General features: G+C 40.7%; 1 protein-coding gene across 2 annotated transcripts in view; it reads left to right on the forward strand.

Annotated features, from left to right (window-relative positions):
* The window catches only part of CDH5 (cadherin 5), a 42,917-nt gene extending 24,662 nt beyond the window's left edge, over nt 1-18,255 (forward strand). For both annotated transcript variants that reach the window (XM_069966029.1, XM_069966030.1), the window contains exons 2-12: nt 5,592-5,801; nt 7,518-7,806; nt 8,440-8,559; nt 9,150-9,317; nt 11,364-11,551; nt 11,630-11,880; nt 12,910-13,037; nt 14,083-14,207; nt 15,140-15,248; nt 16,978-17,229; nt 17,732-18,255. In XM_069966029.1, the coding sequence (XP_069822130.1) occupies nt 5,610-5,801; nt 7,518-7,806; nt 8,440-8,559; nt 9,150-9,317; nt 11,364-11,551; nt 11,630-11,880; nt 12,910-13,037; nt 14,083-14,207; nt 15,140-15,248; nt 16,978-17,229; nt 17,732-18,222 (2,313 nt within the window). In that variant the 5' untranslated portion in view covers nt 5,592-5,609 and the 3' untranslated portion in view covers nt 18,223-18,255. The remainder of the gene's footprint in view (nt 1-5,591; nt 5,802-7,517; nt 7,807-8,439; nt 8,560-9,149; nt 9,318-11,363; nt 11,552-11,629; nt 11,881-12,909; nt 13,038-14,082; nt 14,208-15,139; nt 15,249-16,977; nt 17,230-17,731) is intronic.
* Nucleotides 18,256-20,090: the final 1,835 nt, after the last annotated feature.

Raw genomic sequence — 20,090 nt, forward strand, 5'->3', positions numbered from 1 at the left:
ACTGAAAACACATGGCATCAAGCTTCCCCATAATGCTTTGTAGTCAGCCCTTCCTCCATACCTCCCAACTTTTTGGAGGGACACTTGTGGTTCACAGAAATGTCTATACATTACAATTCACAGCCTTTCCTGTCACTCAGTTTAGAATCCACCAGTATATGGTTATATACAGCAGATTTGTTAACATGAAGGAGACTGCTGACAATCTGATGTAATTGTATGTTTGAAGGGCTGCCGAAGAGTATAATTAATAAAGCTGTTGAGATGAATAGGGAAGGAGGGGATCCCTACCTGGAGAGTACAGACAAGCAGTATGGCTGGCATGTAAAACTACACTTCCCAGGCTTTCATAGGAAATCTGTAATCACCCGATTAGTTGATCACTGGAGACACTGACTGTACAAAAGAGATTGTTTAAAAATAAAATAGTTCACAGTATTAAAGTGGTACTCCAGCAAAAAAAAGTTTCAATTATTTGTAATTTATTTCTATACAAAAAAAAAATCTGCAGTCTTTCATTACTTAGCTGCTGTATGTCCTGCAGGCAGTGGTGTATTCTTTACAGTCTGACACAGTGATCTCTGCTGCCACCTCTGTCCATGTCAGGAACTTTCCAGAGTAAGTTCCTGACATGTACAGAGGTGGCAGCATAAAGCACTGTATCAGACTGGAAAGAATATACCACTGCCTGCAGGACATACAGCAGCTGATAAGTACGGGACGGGTTTTAAATAGAAAATGTTTTTATTCTCTGGTACAAATAGGCAAAGAGGCTTCTCCAACCTAATAGCTAAAAGATAGAAAGTCTCCCCTCTCTTCCCTCCCTGCTTCATTGACACCTGCTGGTTCAAGTTTGGGATGGGGAGTTTTAGGGGTGTGCACAAAACGTGTACATACATATTACATACAAATATGCACAATGCATACACCCCTCATACACAGATAAAGAAATGCACATTACCTATATGCATACATAGTACGCGCACTATACGCACATCTAAAAAAATGCACATTACATATATGCATATATAATACACACATGCACCATACACACAGACTCACATAATATACATACTTTATATCCACACACAGATTTACCTCTGTTACAGGAAAGCACCGGGTACAGCTCACATGATGTCAGATTTGCAGCTCCACTGTGCAGGCTGCAGCTCCACTCCCTCCTCTCCTCCGGTGTCCCAACTGCCAGCAGCAGCATATAGAGCAGATGGGGGTAGCCTGAGAGGAGGAGGTGGTGGAGAGTCCCAAGGGAGAGGAGAGGGGCTGCCCTAAATCTGCATGCTACATGCTGCTGCCTGTCACCCTAATCACTCCCTGCCATTATATAATATTATGAAACCCCAGGTTACTCCATAGAGGCAATGAGTGACTGGGTGAAAGGTATGTGCTGGATATGTCGTCCTGGAGCTGCTAGACAGGGAGGCCCACCTCCTGCTCAGGGGCCCACCAAGGGGTAGGGCCCACCGGGGAATTCCCCTGTTCCCCTGTGGGCCAGTCCAAGCCTGGCAGAGTCTGATACTCTATGGGGGAGATTTATCAAAGGGTGTAAAATTTAGACTGGTGCAAACTACCCACTGCAACCAATCACCGCTCAGCTTTAGGCAGTGCTGAAAGGAAAGCTGAGCTGTGATTGGTTGCTGTGGGCAGTTTGCACCAGCCTAAATTTTACACCCTTTGATAAATCTCCCCCTATATGTCTGATACTCTAATAGGCATATGCTGCCCAGAAACCACATTTGTTTTTAGTATGTTGTCACACTTTCCAATAAATTACAAATTTTCTGACGTGGCATTATAACTACTTCTCATGTCAAAAATAGTCTTACTACTGAATTGCAAATATTCCTTTGCAATGACAGAGATAGTTACACTACTGTAAAAACTCGTAAAAACTCATTTCCAATGCCAGGCATTGTCACCCTACAGTAAGGACTCATTTCCAGTGCTAGGTATAGAAAAACTAATGAACTGTAAAGATTCTCTTCCAGTGTCAAATATAGTCACAACACTGAACTGTAAAGACTTTTTTCCCGTGTCAGATATTGTAAGACTCTTGGGCTATGTTCCTACAATGTCTTTTTAGGTGACATTACAGCTGTTACTTTACGACAGCTGTAAATAATGATCACGATCGGTATTAACGGCCATCATTATGAAAAAAACTGTTGTTTTTCGCCTTGAAAAGAAATGGAAACATATCCTTTTTAATTCTAAATATAGGTATACTATATCTGGCATTAGAAAGGAGTCTCTGTAGTTTGTATTAACACTCAAGCACTGGAAATACTCTTTCTTATTGCCAGATATTGTCACACTGAACTGCAAAGCTTCATTTTAAACACCAGGTATAGAAATACTTGTGAACTGCACAGATATTTTTTTAGTGACATGACAGTGATAATGACTCTCTTACAATGCCAGATATAGTAACCCTTCTGAATTGGGAATCATTATTTCCAGCGCAAGATATAGTGACACTTATATTAAATGTCCTTCAGTTCCTATATTTACTTCGATGTTAAACAATCCCGCTAGACAATTTAAAGCCAGCTGTATTTATTTTCCCTTTTGAGGATATTATTAACATTCCTCAATGCTGAATTTTTTAGGAATAAAATAATGGAGCCACAATGAGAAATTGCATATTATAAATATTCTCAGAGGAAAGAAAAGGATTACTGCCAGATTGAATAAATATCACAAATATTATCTTTATTTTCTGTAAAATACTCCTGGGAAATTCAAGAAATCCTGAGTACCAAAAAAATAAATCCATCAGTCTAGAGAAAAAAAAAGTCTCTCTTTTATAGAGCTTTAGAAATGGAGAATCCTAGATCTCACCTCTGGAAATGGCAGATTTATTAATTGTCTGGTTAGTCTTGGCGCACAGTAATACCACTAATAAAACCGCACCAATTTTTCCCATTGACTGCAATAAGCGGTCAATATTAGAGCATGTTTAACCTTCCATTAACCTTGTGTGGAAAAATCCAGAAGCCAATACTTTCCGTTTTATGAAGATGGGTTTATTATGAACCAGTCAGGTTTATTCAGCTTAATAGCCTCCGCTGGGAATTGTAAATGAAATGTCTTTCAACAAAAATTTCATGGCCGCCTCCACCGTTATTTTTGTAAATACTCTGCAGGGAATTCTCACAAAGGTAAATCAATTCTACTCTATGTACTCACAATAGATAGCAGATATATTGTTGTGTTTCCACTAATTTCCCTAAAATTGGGTTGCCACCATATAAGTCAGATTGCTAAAAATTCTATCCAGTTTTTTTCTCAGAAATTTGATTCTATGGAAGCTTGATATTACAGCACCAGTATTATCATCAAAATTTCCCCATATTCCTAAATGGCAGACTAGCCTCTTTATTAAGTTACTCCTATCCTGCCTCTATATCGGCTTCTGATTCCCGCTGTCTGCAGCCTCCGTAAACAGGGTGGATACAGCATAAGGACCGCCTGGAAAACTGGGATACAGCCTATGCCAATGTCTGTATCCCAGTTTTCCGGGTGGTCCGTAAGGCTGTATCCACCCTGTTCACGGAGGCTGCAGACAGCGGGAATCAGAAGCCGATTGTTCAGGTTAATACGAACCCAAACTTCGGCAAATTTGCTCATCTCTAGTGTATGTCCCTTAATGTATGTGGTACCTTTCTTTTAGCATTCGGTGCAGTAGTTTTATCTCATTCTTTCCCGTAACGTCATCAAGAAGCAGGAGGCCAGGCAGCAAACAGGGAGGAGAAAGTGGTGGCGAGGCATGCGTCACGAACAACCCACCACTACAAGTTACGGGAAAGAATAGGATTTAACTACTGCATCGAATGCTAAAAGAAAGGTACCACATACATTAAGGGACATACACCTTCAATGCACTGTCAGCACCTCGGGACCATCCCAGGTGCTGACAGATTCCCTTCAATTGCAAACCACACCTAAACTGCAGACAAGAGTCATGTTGTCTCTGGAAGAAAGTGGTCATGTTTTTGTAGCACTGGATAACCCCTTTAAGGCAAGCTGTATGATCGCCCTCTATGAAAGCTATAAAGTTACAGATTTTGCATAAAGGGCACGGGAGCTTTAGAAAGCCTCAGGCTGGGCTATATGTCATATTAAGAAAACTCTATTCATTTCTTTATTATGGCCTGACCATGTTTTGATACCCAGCTTTCCTGGATGCCCTGCTTGGATGCCCAGCTAGGTAAAATCTGCTGATGAAACTATAGAATTCTGTTGCCCATATCAGAGAAGATCTGTATTGCTGTAGGGGATCTAGTCTGTATTAGTTTAGTGGGTCTGGTGACAACATTTTTTGAAGAGTCTGACCTGAGAGCTGTATTTAATTTGGGTGTTATAATGGGGAATACATGCCCTACTTGTAATTCAGATTGCAGAATTGTGCTGTAGGTCTATGCATCCTTTATTACATCACAACACCCTGCTGGCTAGTACCAGGTGAATGGCTTTTTATGCTATTTTGTATTCTGCAATCTACAAGTACAACCAGATCCTTCCCTAAAAGTCACTCTTGTTTTATATCCTGAGTATTCCATGGATTGCACTGTACTACAAGGCATGGTGTCATCAAAAATAGAAACTGCGCTGATAAAGAGGTAGTTCGCAAAAAAAAAAAAAAAAAACTTTAAAATCAACTGGTACCAGAAAGTGCCTTTTTGATTTACTTCTATAAAAAATTTCTCAGTCTTTCAGTACTTATCAACTGCTGTATATCTTACAGGAAGTGATATTCTTTCCAGTTTGGAGAGCAGGAGAGGTTTCCCATGAGGATTTGCAACTTCTCTAGACAGTTCCTGTCACAGACAATGGTGTAAGCACAGGACACTGTATCAGACTGGAAAGAATACATCACTTCTTGCAGGACATACAGCAGCTGACAACTATGGGAAGACTTGAGACTTTTGAAAAGAAGTAAATTACAAATCTACATAACTTTCTGACACCAGATGATTTGAATGAAAAAAATAAATTGTGAAAACATGGCCACTTTCCTCTAAAAACAGCACCGCTCTTGTCCCCAGTTTGGGTGTAGTTTTTTGTGATTTTGCAGCTCACCCTAAAGTAAATTTATCACCTTGATTCTTTTTACGCTATACAACAAACCCCTGGATATAGGGACAATAGTTTGGAGCAGATCCTATTCACATGAACAATAGAGGTTTTTAGTCATGCTCTGTGGCCTGTGCAGCTGATGTTTAACGGGGGGAGGGGGGTAGCTGAGCTCTGAGCATCAGCTAATACAAAGACATTGTCTTATCTATAGATAAGACACCTTTCATAAGGCACCTTTCATTGCAATTCTACTTGTTATAAGGACACTACTGGAAGTCTCAGCTAGATGTGCTCACCTGATCTCCCCAACCATACTCTGGTTATCACCTGAGACATTCATACTGGTGTGTATAGGCATCATGATGTGCTGATATCCCTCCAATGCCTTATACAGCCAGCCTCTCCTCAAAATGAATAGTTACGGAGGACAACCTACTGCAGGATGATGATTCTGCTTGATATACATGTAAATAACCACTTTGTCTCCTTTACAGGCTGCTGAAGATCCAGCCATGATGAAGTTACTATTGCTTCATCAGCTGGTTATCATTAACATCTTCTGTCATGTGGTCTTGAGTACTAAAGGCACCGAACACCGAGAGAGTCAATACATCGAGATCAAGCACCGTGTGAAGAGAGAGTGGGTGTGGAATGAGATTACTACGCTTGAAGAGCAAACAAATATTCCATATTTAATAGGAAGGGTAAGAAAATAGAGGCAGTGATATATCATATGGTAAATAATCAAATAAACAACCTGGATCCAATATGAGCTAAGATCTATTCATATCCAACCAGTAGTATTCTATATTTAGAAGTTAGTATACAATATACTAAGTTTGTCGAAATAGCAGGCTTTTTCATTGGACACTCATACTATACAAGGTTTCATCATACACAAGAGTATCAGAAACTGAAAATTCAGCACAATAACCTATATCTTGCACACTAAAAATAAAATATGGACATTTCTACCTTTAACAAATGGATTAAAAAAAAAAAATTGCTTGGCACTGTAGAGAAATGACATCCACACAATCTACTTGGACTTCATTTCTATTTCCTTATTTTAATGAATATCGTCCATATTCGGACTATATCGGCCGTTACAGCCAATAATCGTCTTGTGTAGTAGAAGACAACGAGCACGCGACATGAATGATGTCAGTTGATCATTGTCTGTCGTTGTCTTTCAACATGTTGAAAGACAAATGCCTAAAATAGCAATGATCTGCTGCCACCGCACCGATGAATAGGAGCGGCGGCAGCAGACCACAGCTATCTACTATAGGCTGTGCAGACGATCTAGTGATCAAACAAACAAAACAAACAAGCACTGACAGCACGTTTGCTCCTCTGCATCTCCCTGTGTAATAGGGGCTTTAGACTGACCAATTCTGTATATATTATGCCCACTTTCCTAAGATGCCAGGCAACCTATCATTATGTTATTGATTAGGAATGGGGGGGGTGACGTAAACTTACAATAACATGGGGAGAACCTTCCAACTACATGTGTAACGCAGGGAAGACTTGTTTTTTTATGTTGCCTTGTGGTTGTTGGATGAGTTGCCCCCAAATTTTACACACTTATGTCATGTATTTCCTTGTGTTTGCACTTTTCGCAATGTACCTGACTATCACATGTTAATCCTGTAAAAAGAAACCAACAGCAGGTTCGTACAAGCGAATATATATGTGTGTTGGTTTGAGGGGCTGCCATCTAATGGTCATTTTGTGGTAAAAGTGCAAGAAGAAGTGTAATTACAGTATATTAAAAACATGACTTTGGAAAATAGGAGGTCTCCTGACTATCTAACATTTCTCAAGGCCAGAGGAAGGAAATCCAGTCTAGATCACTCATGTGAGGAGGTGTTGGGAGAAGCCTGACTCCCCCTTCTCTGGTCTAGGACTCAAGAAACCCCTTAGCTACACATGGAGCCACAAAACCCCAGCAGAGTAAGAAGTAAATATCCAGGAAACATTAGCCACAACCAAAGGAATGCCTTGTTAGAGTTCTAGTAGTTTATAGAGCTACACCTTCCTCGTAACAGTAAGTTTAGAGAGCTACATCTATAAGAGAGCTGCATCTCAAGTAGCCAGTACCTTGCAGATTTATGTGTTACAGAATGTTACTGCCCTTTTTGTGGAGGAATAGTTTGTGGACTGTTCCTGTAATGCTAGGCCCTACTACAGGTTCAACAAGTTAAAAAGGATGACACCGCCAAGTAGGCAGCCCTCTAGGACATCACTGACGTAGACGAGAGGGTAATATTGGGGAGAAGAATTAAATGAAGGCATGGAAGTGCATCTCCCATGGAGACTGAAAGGAGACCACGTTTATGCGCCAATATAAGAATAAATCAACCTTTTTATTTTAATAATGAATGTTTAGTAATCTATTTTGTTTTGATTTTCAGCTTAAATCCACTAAGCTAAACAAGGATGCACAGTACATACTGCAGGGAGAGTTTGCTGACACACTCTTCAAAGTTAAAAAAAACACAGGAGACATCTACGGCTATGAGAGGCTGGATCGGGAGGAGAGAGCACAGTATACCTTGTCAGCTGTGCTTGTAGATACAAAAGCCGGGAAAACTATAGAGCCGTCTGCGATGTTTACAATTAGACTCATTGATATAAATGACAATGCTCCTGTTTTTACACAAGAGTCTTACAATGCATCAGTCCCGGAGATGTCTGCTACAGGTACGTACTCCAATCACCAAAGTACAACAGAATAAAGCTAGAAGAATGCTGAAATAATACCATCATACAAAGCCTTAATGGTAGCATCTCTGGTGGCCCAGGTGTAGTTACACATATTTCACTCTCAGGTTACATTAGAGCAGTAGTGGATTATAATAGGGGTGTTTCAGGTGGCAGCCCGGGGCCCTAAGCTTCTGGGGGGCCCATGACCACCCAAAACGACTTATACGTTCAGTGGTGTACTGTCTCCTGGTTACACTTCCGCCATGATTTGCAAAAAAAATCTGTTTTTTTTTATGGCAATTTTGCACAAATCAGGACGTCATGACATTATTTATCCTATACTACGAACGCCAGGCTAGTGCTGCCATAGTTACAGTGGGGTGGGGGGGCCCAGGCCCCAATCCCGGGGCCTATGGTAAAGTTAATCCGCCCCTGCATCAGAGGCCTTTGGGAAACAGTCCCTGGACGGCTGCCAAGTTTGCCTCTTCTTAAAACAGGCTCTGTCAGTTAGATAAAACCTTGACCAATGACCTGGTGATATTTTTTGTGGCAGATGATGCAAAATGTGTTTTATAAGCAAGGCAACATTGTAGCCTATTATATTACAGTGTTTCCATTTATGTATACTAGATGTCTTGGTGACCACGATTACTGCTGTAGATCCAGACGATCCCACAGTGGCTGGACATGCCAAAGTAACATATAAAATCATGCAAGGATATGAACATTTCAAAATCAATGAAAATACAGGTGAGTGAACACATAATGGTGGGAGAGGGATTTATTTATTTGAGAAGTACATCATTTGGCTATGTTCAGACGCTGTATGAGGCCGGCCATTCCGTGACCCGGCCGGATCGCGGACTGGCCAGTCTCATTAAAGATCATCCCGGCCGGTATTGCGATACCGGCCGGTTGATCTTTAGCGCCGCTGAGTTCTGATGCAGGCACATCCGTGCGCGCCCACAGTAGAACTCCCCACTGCACACCATGTAGCATGCGTCCGGAGCTGCTCGCTCCATTGTGAGCACTGACAGGGTTTTCTGCGGCCGCTATTCAATGAATAGCGGCCACAGAAAACTGACATGTCAGTTGTTTGCGGCGCTGCTAGAGATCCCGGCCGGGAACAGGTAATGTATATTTTTGTATTAATCATGCCCGTTGCTGCAATTGGCAACAAAGGCCGCACTTTTACGAAAATATACGTTGTGTGAACATGGCCTTTATCTGTGAACCTAATATCATATAGGAAGGTCATATTAAAGTTTTGAGTGATTTGAGGGATGTAATTCAATATTTTGATACTGTAAACATCTAAATTGGTTTCTATATTTCTATAGGTGAAATCTATACATTGAGTTCTTACCTAGACAGAGAGACAAAAGCTAGTTATGAAGTCATTGTGCAAGCCAAGGATTCTCCAGGACTTAGCGGAGGATTTTCAAGCTCGGCTACAGTCATCATCCACTTGAGTGACATCAATGATAACTTTCCAACTTTCAAAAAGAGTAAGTAAACCCCGACATTTAATCCAAAAAGCTGGGGTGTCATTAAACGACTTGGATGCATAAAACTTTGAGGCAATGTTCCCACACTGTCAAAATTATGTTTTTCTTGGACAGACATCATTTAACGAAAAATAAGGACTGTTATTCCGCAAATAATGGCCATTGTTTTGAAAGTGGCGGTTGTTGTGAAATAACGGCCACTATTTGGGTGAAATTCAGGCCATCCAAAAAACGGCTGGCCAACCAAAAAAAAAAAGTTGCGTGGCTGTGGCCTAAAGTAGAAAAGTGTACGCCAATTATGTTAAGCAAAATTCTCATGGATGACGATTTATATTCTTGGTCTATCTGCATGACTTTTTACACCAAAGACAAATAGGCATATTATTTAAACCAAATTGTGTTATTATATTTTTTTTTCAACTACACAAAATAGAATTTAAAAACAGCATAAGGGGGTTGCGAACATGTTGGTGTCTGGGCAGCACAGGTAAAGATGTTGTCCATTACCAATATACTAAAGTGACCAGCACAATAAGATATAAACACACATAACTTGAATCTAAGTTATATTGAAAATAGGATCTTCACATCATAGAGTAATCAGTAACAACTAATGCTATGTTTACACAGACAGATTTATCTGGCAGATCTTTAAAGCCAAAGCCAGGAACAGACTATAAACAGAGCATTGGTCATAAAAGAAAGCCTGAGATTTCTCCTCTTTTCAAATCCACTCATGGCTTTGGCTGCCAAAATCTGTCAGATAAATCTCTCTGTGTAAACACACCATAAGCCATAGCAATTGTAAACATATCCATTCAGTGTTCACCCATAGTGCTGACCTAGTATAGATAACTTTTCTACATAACTTAGTTATAATCCCACCTTACTAACCACAGAAAAGTTTTTTGCTTTTAAGAAAAAAAAATTCCTACCAACAACATGCAATTATTCTTCAACCTTTTATCTCTGAGGCAGGCAGAAGAATTGGAGGTGGCTGAACTGAACTTCACCATCTCACTGTCAACCTCCAGTCTCCAGTTTTCTTCTTGTTTCTGTGTCATCATGACCCAGCAGGAACTACCCACTCAGCCAGTCAGTGGTGCTGCAGTAGAGTTTTACCTCAGTCACTGGCTGGTTAAACTTCTGAGTGAGGCAATCTCGCAGGACCAAGAGCTACAGAAGACTGGCAGATGACCATGGTTGGCACCACTGTGCTGCGGGTGCACAGGGTGTCATGGCTGTGGCAATTTCCCATGGTCTGGACCACGGCCTCAACGCTTTTGCCTACACTGTGGTTCCCGAGGACATGCAGGGGTCCAACGCCGCTGTTGCATCGGCCCTGCAGGGCGCCTTATGTCTTTTCACTCCTGTCCGATCTCCTTTGTGGCGGCATGCTCGTCCCTGCACCTCAGGGCATACGCGGCCAGCTCAGTTAATTTTAAAGGGACAGTGTGTCCCTAACTGGTTAGTTGCAACAATCACCTCCACTATAAATTGCACCTTCTGACCTTCCTGGTTGGAGCCTCTGCATGCTTCCATAGTGTGTGGTCCCAGCTCTTCGAGACTTCTGCCGGTGACTCCTAACTGTGACTCCTACCCGTGATTCCTGCTGTTCCTGGTTCCAGCCATCTGTGGTTTCTGCCTGTGACTGCTATTCCGGCTCCTGCTGGGTTCCAGCCTGCATGCCTACCTGTCTTCAGCTGCACCTCGCCCGTTGCTGCTAGCAAGACAAGAAAGGGGTAGTGACCTGGGGATCACCCCACTGCCGCAGCAAGTCCATCCTGCCTTGCGGTGAGCACTGCTGTAGACCAGCGGCCCCTTAGACTCTGCTCCCTGGTGTGGCTTACGTCATTGCTAGCAGCGGTACAGCGGATCCACAACTCCAGACATTACATTGCAACATGCTTTTTCTACCAGTAGATCTGTAAGCAGCTATATGCAAATCCTATACAGATATACAGTTGTCACATAAGAAAAGTTTTAAAAACCTAAAGGAAAGTTCTTTAGGATGTTAATGAACTTTTACATCCATGTATTTCACAGAACTGTACACATTTAATGCCTCTGAGGATATGAGAGTTGGAGAAGTGGTTGGAAAGCTTTCAGTAGATGATATTGATGAACCACAGAACAGAATTGCCAAGTACACTTTTATGAAAGGAAAATATGAACAATGGTTTCAGATAAAAAGCAATGCACAGACCAATGAAGGAATAATCATCCTGACAAAGGTAGGAAAAGTCCTCTCAGCCCATATCTTTGACCATCACTTCCCTTTACTGATGTTAAACATGTCCCTCTCATTTCAGCCTTTGAACTATGAGAGTATTAAAGAGTTCAGAATGAGCATTGAAGTCACCGATCCCTCCATTGACCTACGAGTGGCAAAGCAGCAAAGGCCAAGTAGCACCACAGAAGTTGTTATTAATGTCTTAGACGTGGATGAGCCCCCTGAATTCACCAAACCCTTCTACGTGTTCCAAGTGAAAGAGGACATCAAACAGAATTATATTGGTTATGTATCAGCTACAGACCCCGATATTGCCAAAAGGGCTGTGCGGTAAGGCCAATTTTGTAAAGTAAATTGTATAGTATCATCCAGTGCAGTAATAATTTAGTTTTACACAAACAAAAGTTGCTGGATGTCTTATACCACATTCACATTGACACCTAAGAAAATCTGTGTCTTCATCTTAATCTTCTTCCAGAAACACATATCATCAGTCTAATTCTTTTCTCTGGACCCCAGCAGCAATACTAGGGTACCATAGAATACTAAAGTATCATAGAAGTTGTGACTGCTGCCCCAGTGTCTTAAATATATATACACCTCTGCATAGCAGCAATTTAATAGTTACAAAAGTAGGCATACCCTTTCAATTCACTGATCTTATCATCTACTATCTCTACTTGTCCTTTATATGCTTAAGGCCTATTTACATGGGCCAACGGTGAGGAGCAAACGAGCGCTGTTAGTGCTCCTTTGCTCCTCGTTCCCTGCTCACTGACGCCGCTATTGCACGTGGCAGCAGCGAGCGTGTGAGTCCGGGGAGGGCTGGGGGGAAGTGCGGGGGGCTGCCCCGGTGATCGCTAGATCTTCCGGGCAGCCCATAGGATATAGCAGCGGTCTGCTGCCACCATTCCTATACCACGGAGCGACGGCAGCAGATCGTTGCTATGTATGTTGAAGACATGTTGAAACATGTTCAACATGTTGAAAGACAAACAACTTCAATGATCAGCCAACATGAACAATGTCAAATGATCCTTGCCTTCTATTCCACGGGACGATTATCGGCCGTGACGGACGATATCGGCCAAATACGGCCGATAATCGTTCCGTGGAATAGGGCCTTTAGTCTTGGGGTGGGGTTTTCCCTGAAAAAGACAAGCATTTCCTTTCCGGACCCTAAAGAATGATGTGAACATAAAACCCTACCGACACTGATGTTCCTTTGCATTGCTAAATATTCATCAATGAATCAACCATTACAGATTGGATTAACATCTGGGTTATAGGCTGAAGTGACTGCATAGCATGTCAGTAGCCACAATCATTTTGTAAAATATTCCTTCCTGTCACTTTTAGGTATTCTGCCAAAACAAGCAAAGATGACCCAATTGTAGTGAAAGAGGAAAATGGAAGTATTTATGTTAAGTCGCTCGACAGAGAGACTAAAGCATGGCACAATATAACTATAACAGCTGAGGAAATTGGTGAGCATTTTATTTTTGTGTATTGGGTGTACTGCAGTCATTTCAGTAGCCTCATTTATAGGGAATGCAGTGCAATGTCACCAGCAAGTTATGGTAACTGGATGCAACTAAAGGCCGTATTACACAGCCCAATGACTTACTGTAAGTGAGCGCAGATCAGCTAGATTGGCACTCACTTACTGAGCCCATATACGGCCCAATCATCATGCAGCAAGGACTGCACAGACTTTGTTAGCGATGTCCGTGCAAACCTTGTAAAATAATACATTTATGCAAACCTCTCCAAGCCGCCTTTTCCTGCTGGCTTCAGACTGAAGTGACAGGCCGCTAAGCCAGTCATTGGGACAGTGCCCTGGCCAGTGATTGGCTTAGTGGCCTCTCACTTCAGCCACTGCGAGGAACGGGCCAAAGCCAGTATGACATCAGGGAGGATGTATCAGGTTTTTTTTTGTTTATTTAGCACAGTCAACAGTCATCAACCGCGCATCGCTATTACACGTAGTAATGATTATAGGTCATGACCAAAAAAATACAATCAGCCAATGATCACTGTTATCGGCTGATCATTGTCTTTATTACACGGAGCGATGATCTGCCAAATCGGCCTGATTTGGCAGATTATCACTCTGTGCCACAGGGCCTTAAGACCTAATTTATATAAAAGCAGGAAAGGTTGCAAACAACTTTGGTTTATGGTTGGGACAACTGTGACAACAGTGCGCTAGGTCATGGTAAATGCTTAAAAGTGTAGTGAAGACAGGACCATAAAAGTGAGGCCCTTGGCTACATGACCACCCCAATAATAGTGCTAATATGAGGAGATGAGTCTTCAAGATGTAGTAGCACTAGTAGAGGGGAATAGCCTCCTGGGCGATATCAGGAAAAGAGCTCTTGAAAGTTCCATTGAAGACAGTAAGGGTATGTTCACAAATTGGGCGGAATTCCGAGGCCCCATTTGCTCAGTGTTAACATACTCTAAGACAGAAAAGCAAATGTACATCATTTCAATGGTTAGATATTTTCTAACAATAACTCTTTGTTGCAGACTCTCCAGCTAAGAAAGCATCATCAGTAACCGTTTACATACAAGTGCTGGACGTCAATGACAACGCTCCTGAGTTTGCCGAGCCCTATGCTCCAAGAGTGTGTGAAAATATAGCTAATGATTTCGTAAGTGGTTGTGAGTTGCCTGAGCACATTATATATTCCTGCTTATTGATAGGAGTCAGTGGCAGTGCAGTGTAATTCAATGGTTCTAAAGGCCCACTGTTATACAGAATGGCTACATAGAGGCATATATGAAAGGTATAGATGTATATATAAAAGATTCCATTTGTCTTTTTTTCTTTTAAATTGCTAATATCAAAACAAAATGCTTGAGAATGCTATTGAGCCGAAAAGTTGCATCTGGATGCAATAAATGTCACCATTCACATTTGGAGTGCTGTCTCGGACAATTTTTTTTTTCCTCTTAAATTGCTGTCATCATCCTGAGCTTCCAGAACCATAGGGGTCTAAGGCCCCCAGACCTATTCTGGTTATGAGTAGTCTCTTTTATACACATGCATCTTCCCAAATAGTCTTATACTATTTGCCTTGCATTAGGTTTGTTTTTGGAGGGGTTGTCTACCTACATAAGGGCCAATAATAAAACAAATAGGTAAGGTACAGAATGACCTTTTTTATTATTTTACACAATTCTGAAAACATCTGCTTTAGCCATGTCCTCATCCAGAGTCTAAATTTTATGTTTTTGTCCGACTTTTGTACCCTCAAGTCTGGGATGTCCCCCAAGCAGGCAGGCATAGAATCCTTTGGAGCCAATAAAGGGCAACGACACAAGACCATGGAGCTCAATATCTCCATGTACTCTACAACAAAATCATAAAGAAATATCCACAATGTAAACATTTGCACTAGTACCAGTATATGTGTGTAAGTGCCACCAGCAGAGGCCCAATCAATGTTTCTTTTCATTATTGTATGGGGGAGAAAACAGGACAACCCCTTGTAATTAGGTTTGTGCTTCACTGCTGCATTAGGTCTTCTGTAAAGCTTAACAGAGTAATAAAACCTAATTCTATTTGTTGATATCCTTGTAGGTCATCTTAACAATATCTGCAAAAGATAAGGATGAAATGGTCCCGGGGACGAAGTTTACATATTATTCAGCAGAAAAAGAAAACAATTTCACAGTGGTGGATAATCACGGTATTGTGCTTTTTTCAACAATTAGGCTTCAGTGCACAAACAGACAGAAAACTAGAGGATGTGGTTTTGTAAATGGAGAATTTTGAATCTTATACTATGGACAATGGGATCTCAATGGGGCTCCTAGGAACTGCTGGTAACCTCCATCTACAGTGGTGCAGCAGGCATTTCCCTTTGTAATACATTTGTCCCAAGTTCAACTAGAACAGAGCTCAGCAAATGGTGAATTTGGAAACCTTTTCTTAAGACACAAGAAGGAAGGGAAAGAACAGTGAGAAGTATGAGAGAATTATATTACTGAGCACAAGATGAGTAAAATATGATGGTATCATCATAATCTCATTTATATAGTACCAACAGGTTCCTCATGGCAGCTGTGTGATGAAAAGATTTTGTCAATGTTCATTACTAATTTCTTGCTAAGCCAAAATGCACACTCTTAAAGGGATTGTTTAGAAGTAGATGCTTAAAGTGTTCCTAGCATTGAAAGAAAAATGTTGCAGAGACATATAGCAATAAGAAAGTCCAACAGCATCCAATATGGTGAAAGGTCCTCAAATCTTTATTACACATCAAAGTACAGAAAAGTGATGTTTCCACCATGCCAGGTCTTTATCATGCCCTGCCAGGTCTCTATCATGCTAGGATGCTGTTGGACTTCCTTGTTGCTTTTAGTTGAACCAAGCCTTCATTTTGGGATTGTTTGTGTTCTAACCTGGCCTGTTGAATATTTTCCTATGGCGCTGTTGGACTTCGTATTTTTATCATATGTTGTGGAGACATGTCAAAAGTTTTGATTGTTCAGACGCTGATATTCCCCCCAATCTACACAGCTGAGTACATCTTTCTCCAGGTTGCTGTGATCTCTATCTCTCTGCACAAAACGATTTCCACAGACTTAGAAGAAGATCACAGGGAGCGAAACATTCAGTTGTGTACTTCTCAGTTATATCTATAGATCACGGGGAACACACAGACCGACCAATCAAAACTTACACAGGAATATTGACTATGATGAGGAGTAACCTGTAGCCAAACAGCTCTGGCGGTGGCTTATCTCTCACAATAAAAGGGATCAGGCAGTCAAATTGGGTCACTTAGTGAAGTAGTTGTTTAGTCTTTGTAGATAAACCAACATCACCTTTATGTTTCACTAGACTGGTACTGTATAAAATCTTCAGCATTATCTCCTTAGAGAGTCATCAATAAATATCACTCTCATCCAGTTCTTTAAATTCCAAGACTGATTTTCTTTGGCCCATTATAAAAAAGTTTTTTTTCTGTATAGGTGTTAGTACTGGATTTCTTTTGCCATTTCTATATCTAAATCCTATTTTATTCAGAAGATTTCTTACAGTTCTGTTATAAACTTTGACCCGTTTCTACCCATTTGTTCTTTATTTGTTTTCTTTCTATTTACAAGACATACCGCTTTGCGTTTTTCATCCAGACACTGACATTTTTATTGGTCTGTCTGTATATTTTCTTTCAGACCCGTTCCCTTTTATGCATACTTGCACCAAATTTTGCCTACAGCTGACTAGGAACAACTAACATCTATTGCCCCAATCCATGTTGGATTTCCATCTTGAAGGAGTTTTATAATCTTTTCCTTTTTTCAATGGACAACTCTCCTGTTGGGGTCATGTTTTCTACCAATTAGATTAGCCCACAGCACAGTAAGGTCTGTGAAATTAGTTACCATTTACTATCATTTTATCTTTTGCAGATAATACAGCAAAAATCATTGTCAAGAATGGAGCATTTAATCATGATATTGCCAAGTTCTACACCCTGCCAATTGTGATCTCTGATAATGGGACACCATCCCTAAGCAGCACCAATACTCTGACCATCACTGTCTGCAAGTGTAATGAAAATGGGGAATTCACATTCTGTGAGGAACCTCAAATGCTTGCTGCAGTATCGTCGTCAACCATTATCATTGTCTTATGCAGTCTGGCACTAATCCTTCTGTGTGGTAAGTTCTTATGTCAGGTTTAATGTCACTTTCGGCTAGTTTGACACTTATATTTGTTCCTTTAAGTGAGCATTCGGCTGACTATTCAGTAAAAGTAGATGTTTTGGAACTCTCTTTGATGTAACTACCATACTGTGCATGGGATATAAGATAATTATTTCAATTAGTCATAATCGTTTCCACTATTATTAATATTATTATTAATATTATCTTATAGTGGGTTTGTATTATGTTAAAATAACAGCCATCATTCCATTTATGGGTAGGTTCAAATGACCAAATACATTCAGTGTTGGAAGTAGTGCTGGCTACTATAGCCATCACATTCTATGAAAATACATCCTTAGAGGACAATAGTAGGATTCTCTGGCCAGGGCATCTCCATTGTGAGGTCTTGTTTTATAGTGCAAATCCTAAAAATATCAAGTTTAATGAAGATTGTGATATTTCACTTACTGTGACGATGACATCTTGACTTTGATTTCATGTTTCATTATTATAGTGCTTGCAGCATTTCTGATACTGAGGAGAATGCGCAATAATGGCCCCTTGATGTTAGTCAAGAACCCTGCAGAAATCCATGAGCAGCTAGTGACCTACGATGAGGAAGGAGGAGGAGAAATGGACACCAATGGATATGATGTATCTGTGCTCAACTCTGTGCGTAGAAACATGGTTAGATCAAAGCCAGACATGGAGGCTTATCCCAGCATGTACGCCCAGGTCCAGAAACCAGGCAGAAATGGAGATATGTTTTCCATGATTGAAGCAAAGAAGGATGATGCAGACAATGATGGAGAATGCCTCCCCTATGACACTCTTCACATATTTGGCTATGAAGGCTCAGAATCGATTGTAGAATCTCTCAGTTCCCTGGAATCTGGATCATCAGATTCTGAAATTGACTATGATGTATTGAATGAATGGGGACCCAGATTTAAGATGCTTGCTGACCTCTATGGCCTTGAACACCTGGAAGAGTTTCCATATTAACATGCTAAGTAGACACCCGAAAAATATATTCACCCATACACTTACATTAATAGAACATCTACATATTCTGATACTCAAACTACAGATGGGAACCACCAGTGAGGTGGAGAACAACTGGGTTATTAGATGGAGCCTCCATTAAGTAAAACATTAAAGCATACCTATTGTTACATGAAAAAAATCATTCTGTGGGCAGCTATAGATGTATATCAGGTTGTGTCCAATGTGAATTTCTGGGGTACTGTCCTCTCTTTTGCATCATTTCTGTAAATGTACATTTTACCTTTATAACTGTGCTGAGTGTCCTGTGCTGTATGTTCTAGCCAATCCCCCCCTTGTTGCTCCCCCTCTCACAGAATGTAATTTCATACAGGCATGAGAAGAGAATGCAGCTGCACCTCCCTCCTCTCTGTCTAGCATTTAGTATTTATTGTTTTACTAAATTGGGGACTGAGAGTGCATCTGAACATTTACAGACATACTGCAGGAAGGGGAAGAGGAGCTATAGGCTGCAGGAAGGCTAGAAAGATGCCAGTCTCCCTAATATATATATTACAAACATTTATATAGTCACATGTACTACTGAATTATACAACAACATTACAACAATAGGTACACTTTAAGAAGGATTAGGAACTTGCTGAGGTTAGTCTAAGATGGGATTTGGAGGTACAGAGAGTCATTTTCACCAAATAACTGAAATTATATGACCAAGTTCTGTACAATGACAATGCGCTGGCTGGTATGTGTACAAATAGGGTACAACCCACCATGATTCTAATATTATTTTTCAAGTTTAATGGCTATTCCCACATTCCTACATTCCCTTTTGCATGTTGCTTGAAGATTGCTCCATTTTCTGGTGTGATTGGTCCTCTTCACCAGGTACAGTAGGGCTGGCAACAGATCTGCTGTTCTGTGCTGGGCTCAGCTACACCAACTCCGGACAGCTCCACAGTGAAGTGTGATGGATTACTGCAGAGATAAGGTGGCAAGCAGGGGAGCCTGTCCACACACTGATGGGCGCTCCCAGATTCGACAAGGCAGTAAATAATCAGCCCAGCCACTGCTGATAACACAGAGGGGGTCAGGAACATAGACAACCGCTATAAACAGAATCAGACACATCAGAGGGCCTAGGAGGGAGCCAGAGCTAAAAAGGTAATAAGAACCAATGGTAAACTTTCTTATCTTTTAATTACCTAATATTTTAGATACACTTATGGAGATGGGAATACCCCTTTAAAGCCAATTTCTCAAAAGCCTTAGAACATTTTCTTTCATATTTTCCCCTTCTTTAGAAAGTTTTTCATCCTCAAAGTGCATATTTTCTTTGGCTGTATGTAATGAAACGGTGGTCACCCTGACAGACCGTCTGATGGTTGCTAAGCATCCTGTAATGTTGAAGCCAAAAAAGTTCAATAAGGAGATACTGATAGAAGGAAATAAAAATAGGTTAAGCAAAAGTGATAACTTAATGCAACAACGAAAGCAAAGAATTGGTATTATAGGAATGAATACCATTTAATGTTACTAGGTAATCAATTAAAGTAGACCCATTACTACCATATAATTAATATTATGGGATGAAGCAATATCATTGAGGCCAACATATTTTGCGGTCTACATGACTTTGTTGAAAGGCCTACAGTATTTAAAGCAGATGGAAACAATGAACAACCTTTGCAACTTTGTATGTATATAGGATATTTTTTATTTTCTCATTTGTATGTTGGGTAGTTAGCAACATTATAAATGTATATTCTTCTATTGTAATACACTGCATTATATACACCCTGATAGTTTCCATGGAGAACAGAACTAATCCTCTGGTGTAGTTTATAGTACCATCTGCTGGCTAGGACTCG

Source organism: Dendropsophus ebraccatus, chromosome 4 (genome assembly GCF_027789765.1).
Source record: "Dendropsophus ebraccatus isolate aDenEbr1 chromosome 4, aDenEbr1.pat, whole genome shotgun sequence".
NCBI classification, from domain to species: domain Eukaryota; kingdom Metazoa; phylum Chordata; class Amphibia; order Anura; family Hylidae; genus Dendropsophus; species Dendropsophus ebraccatus.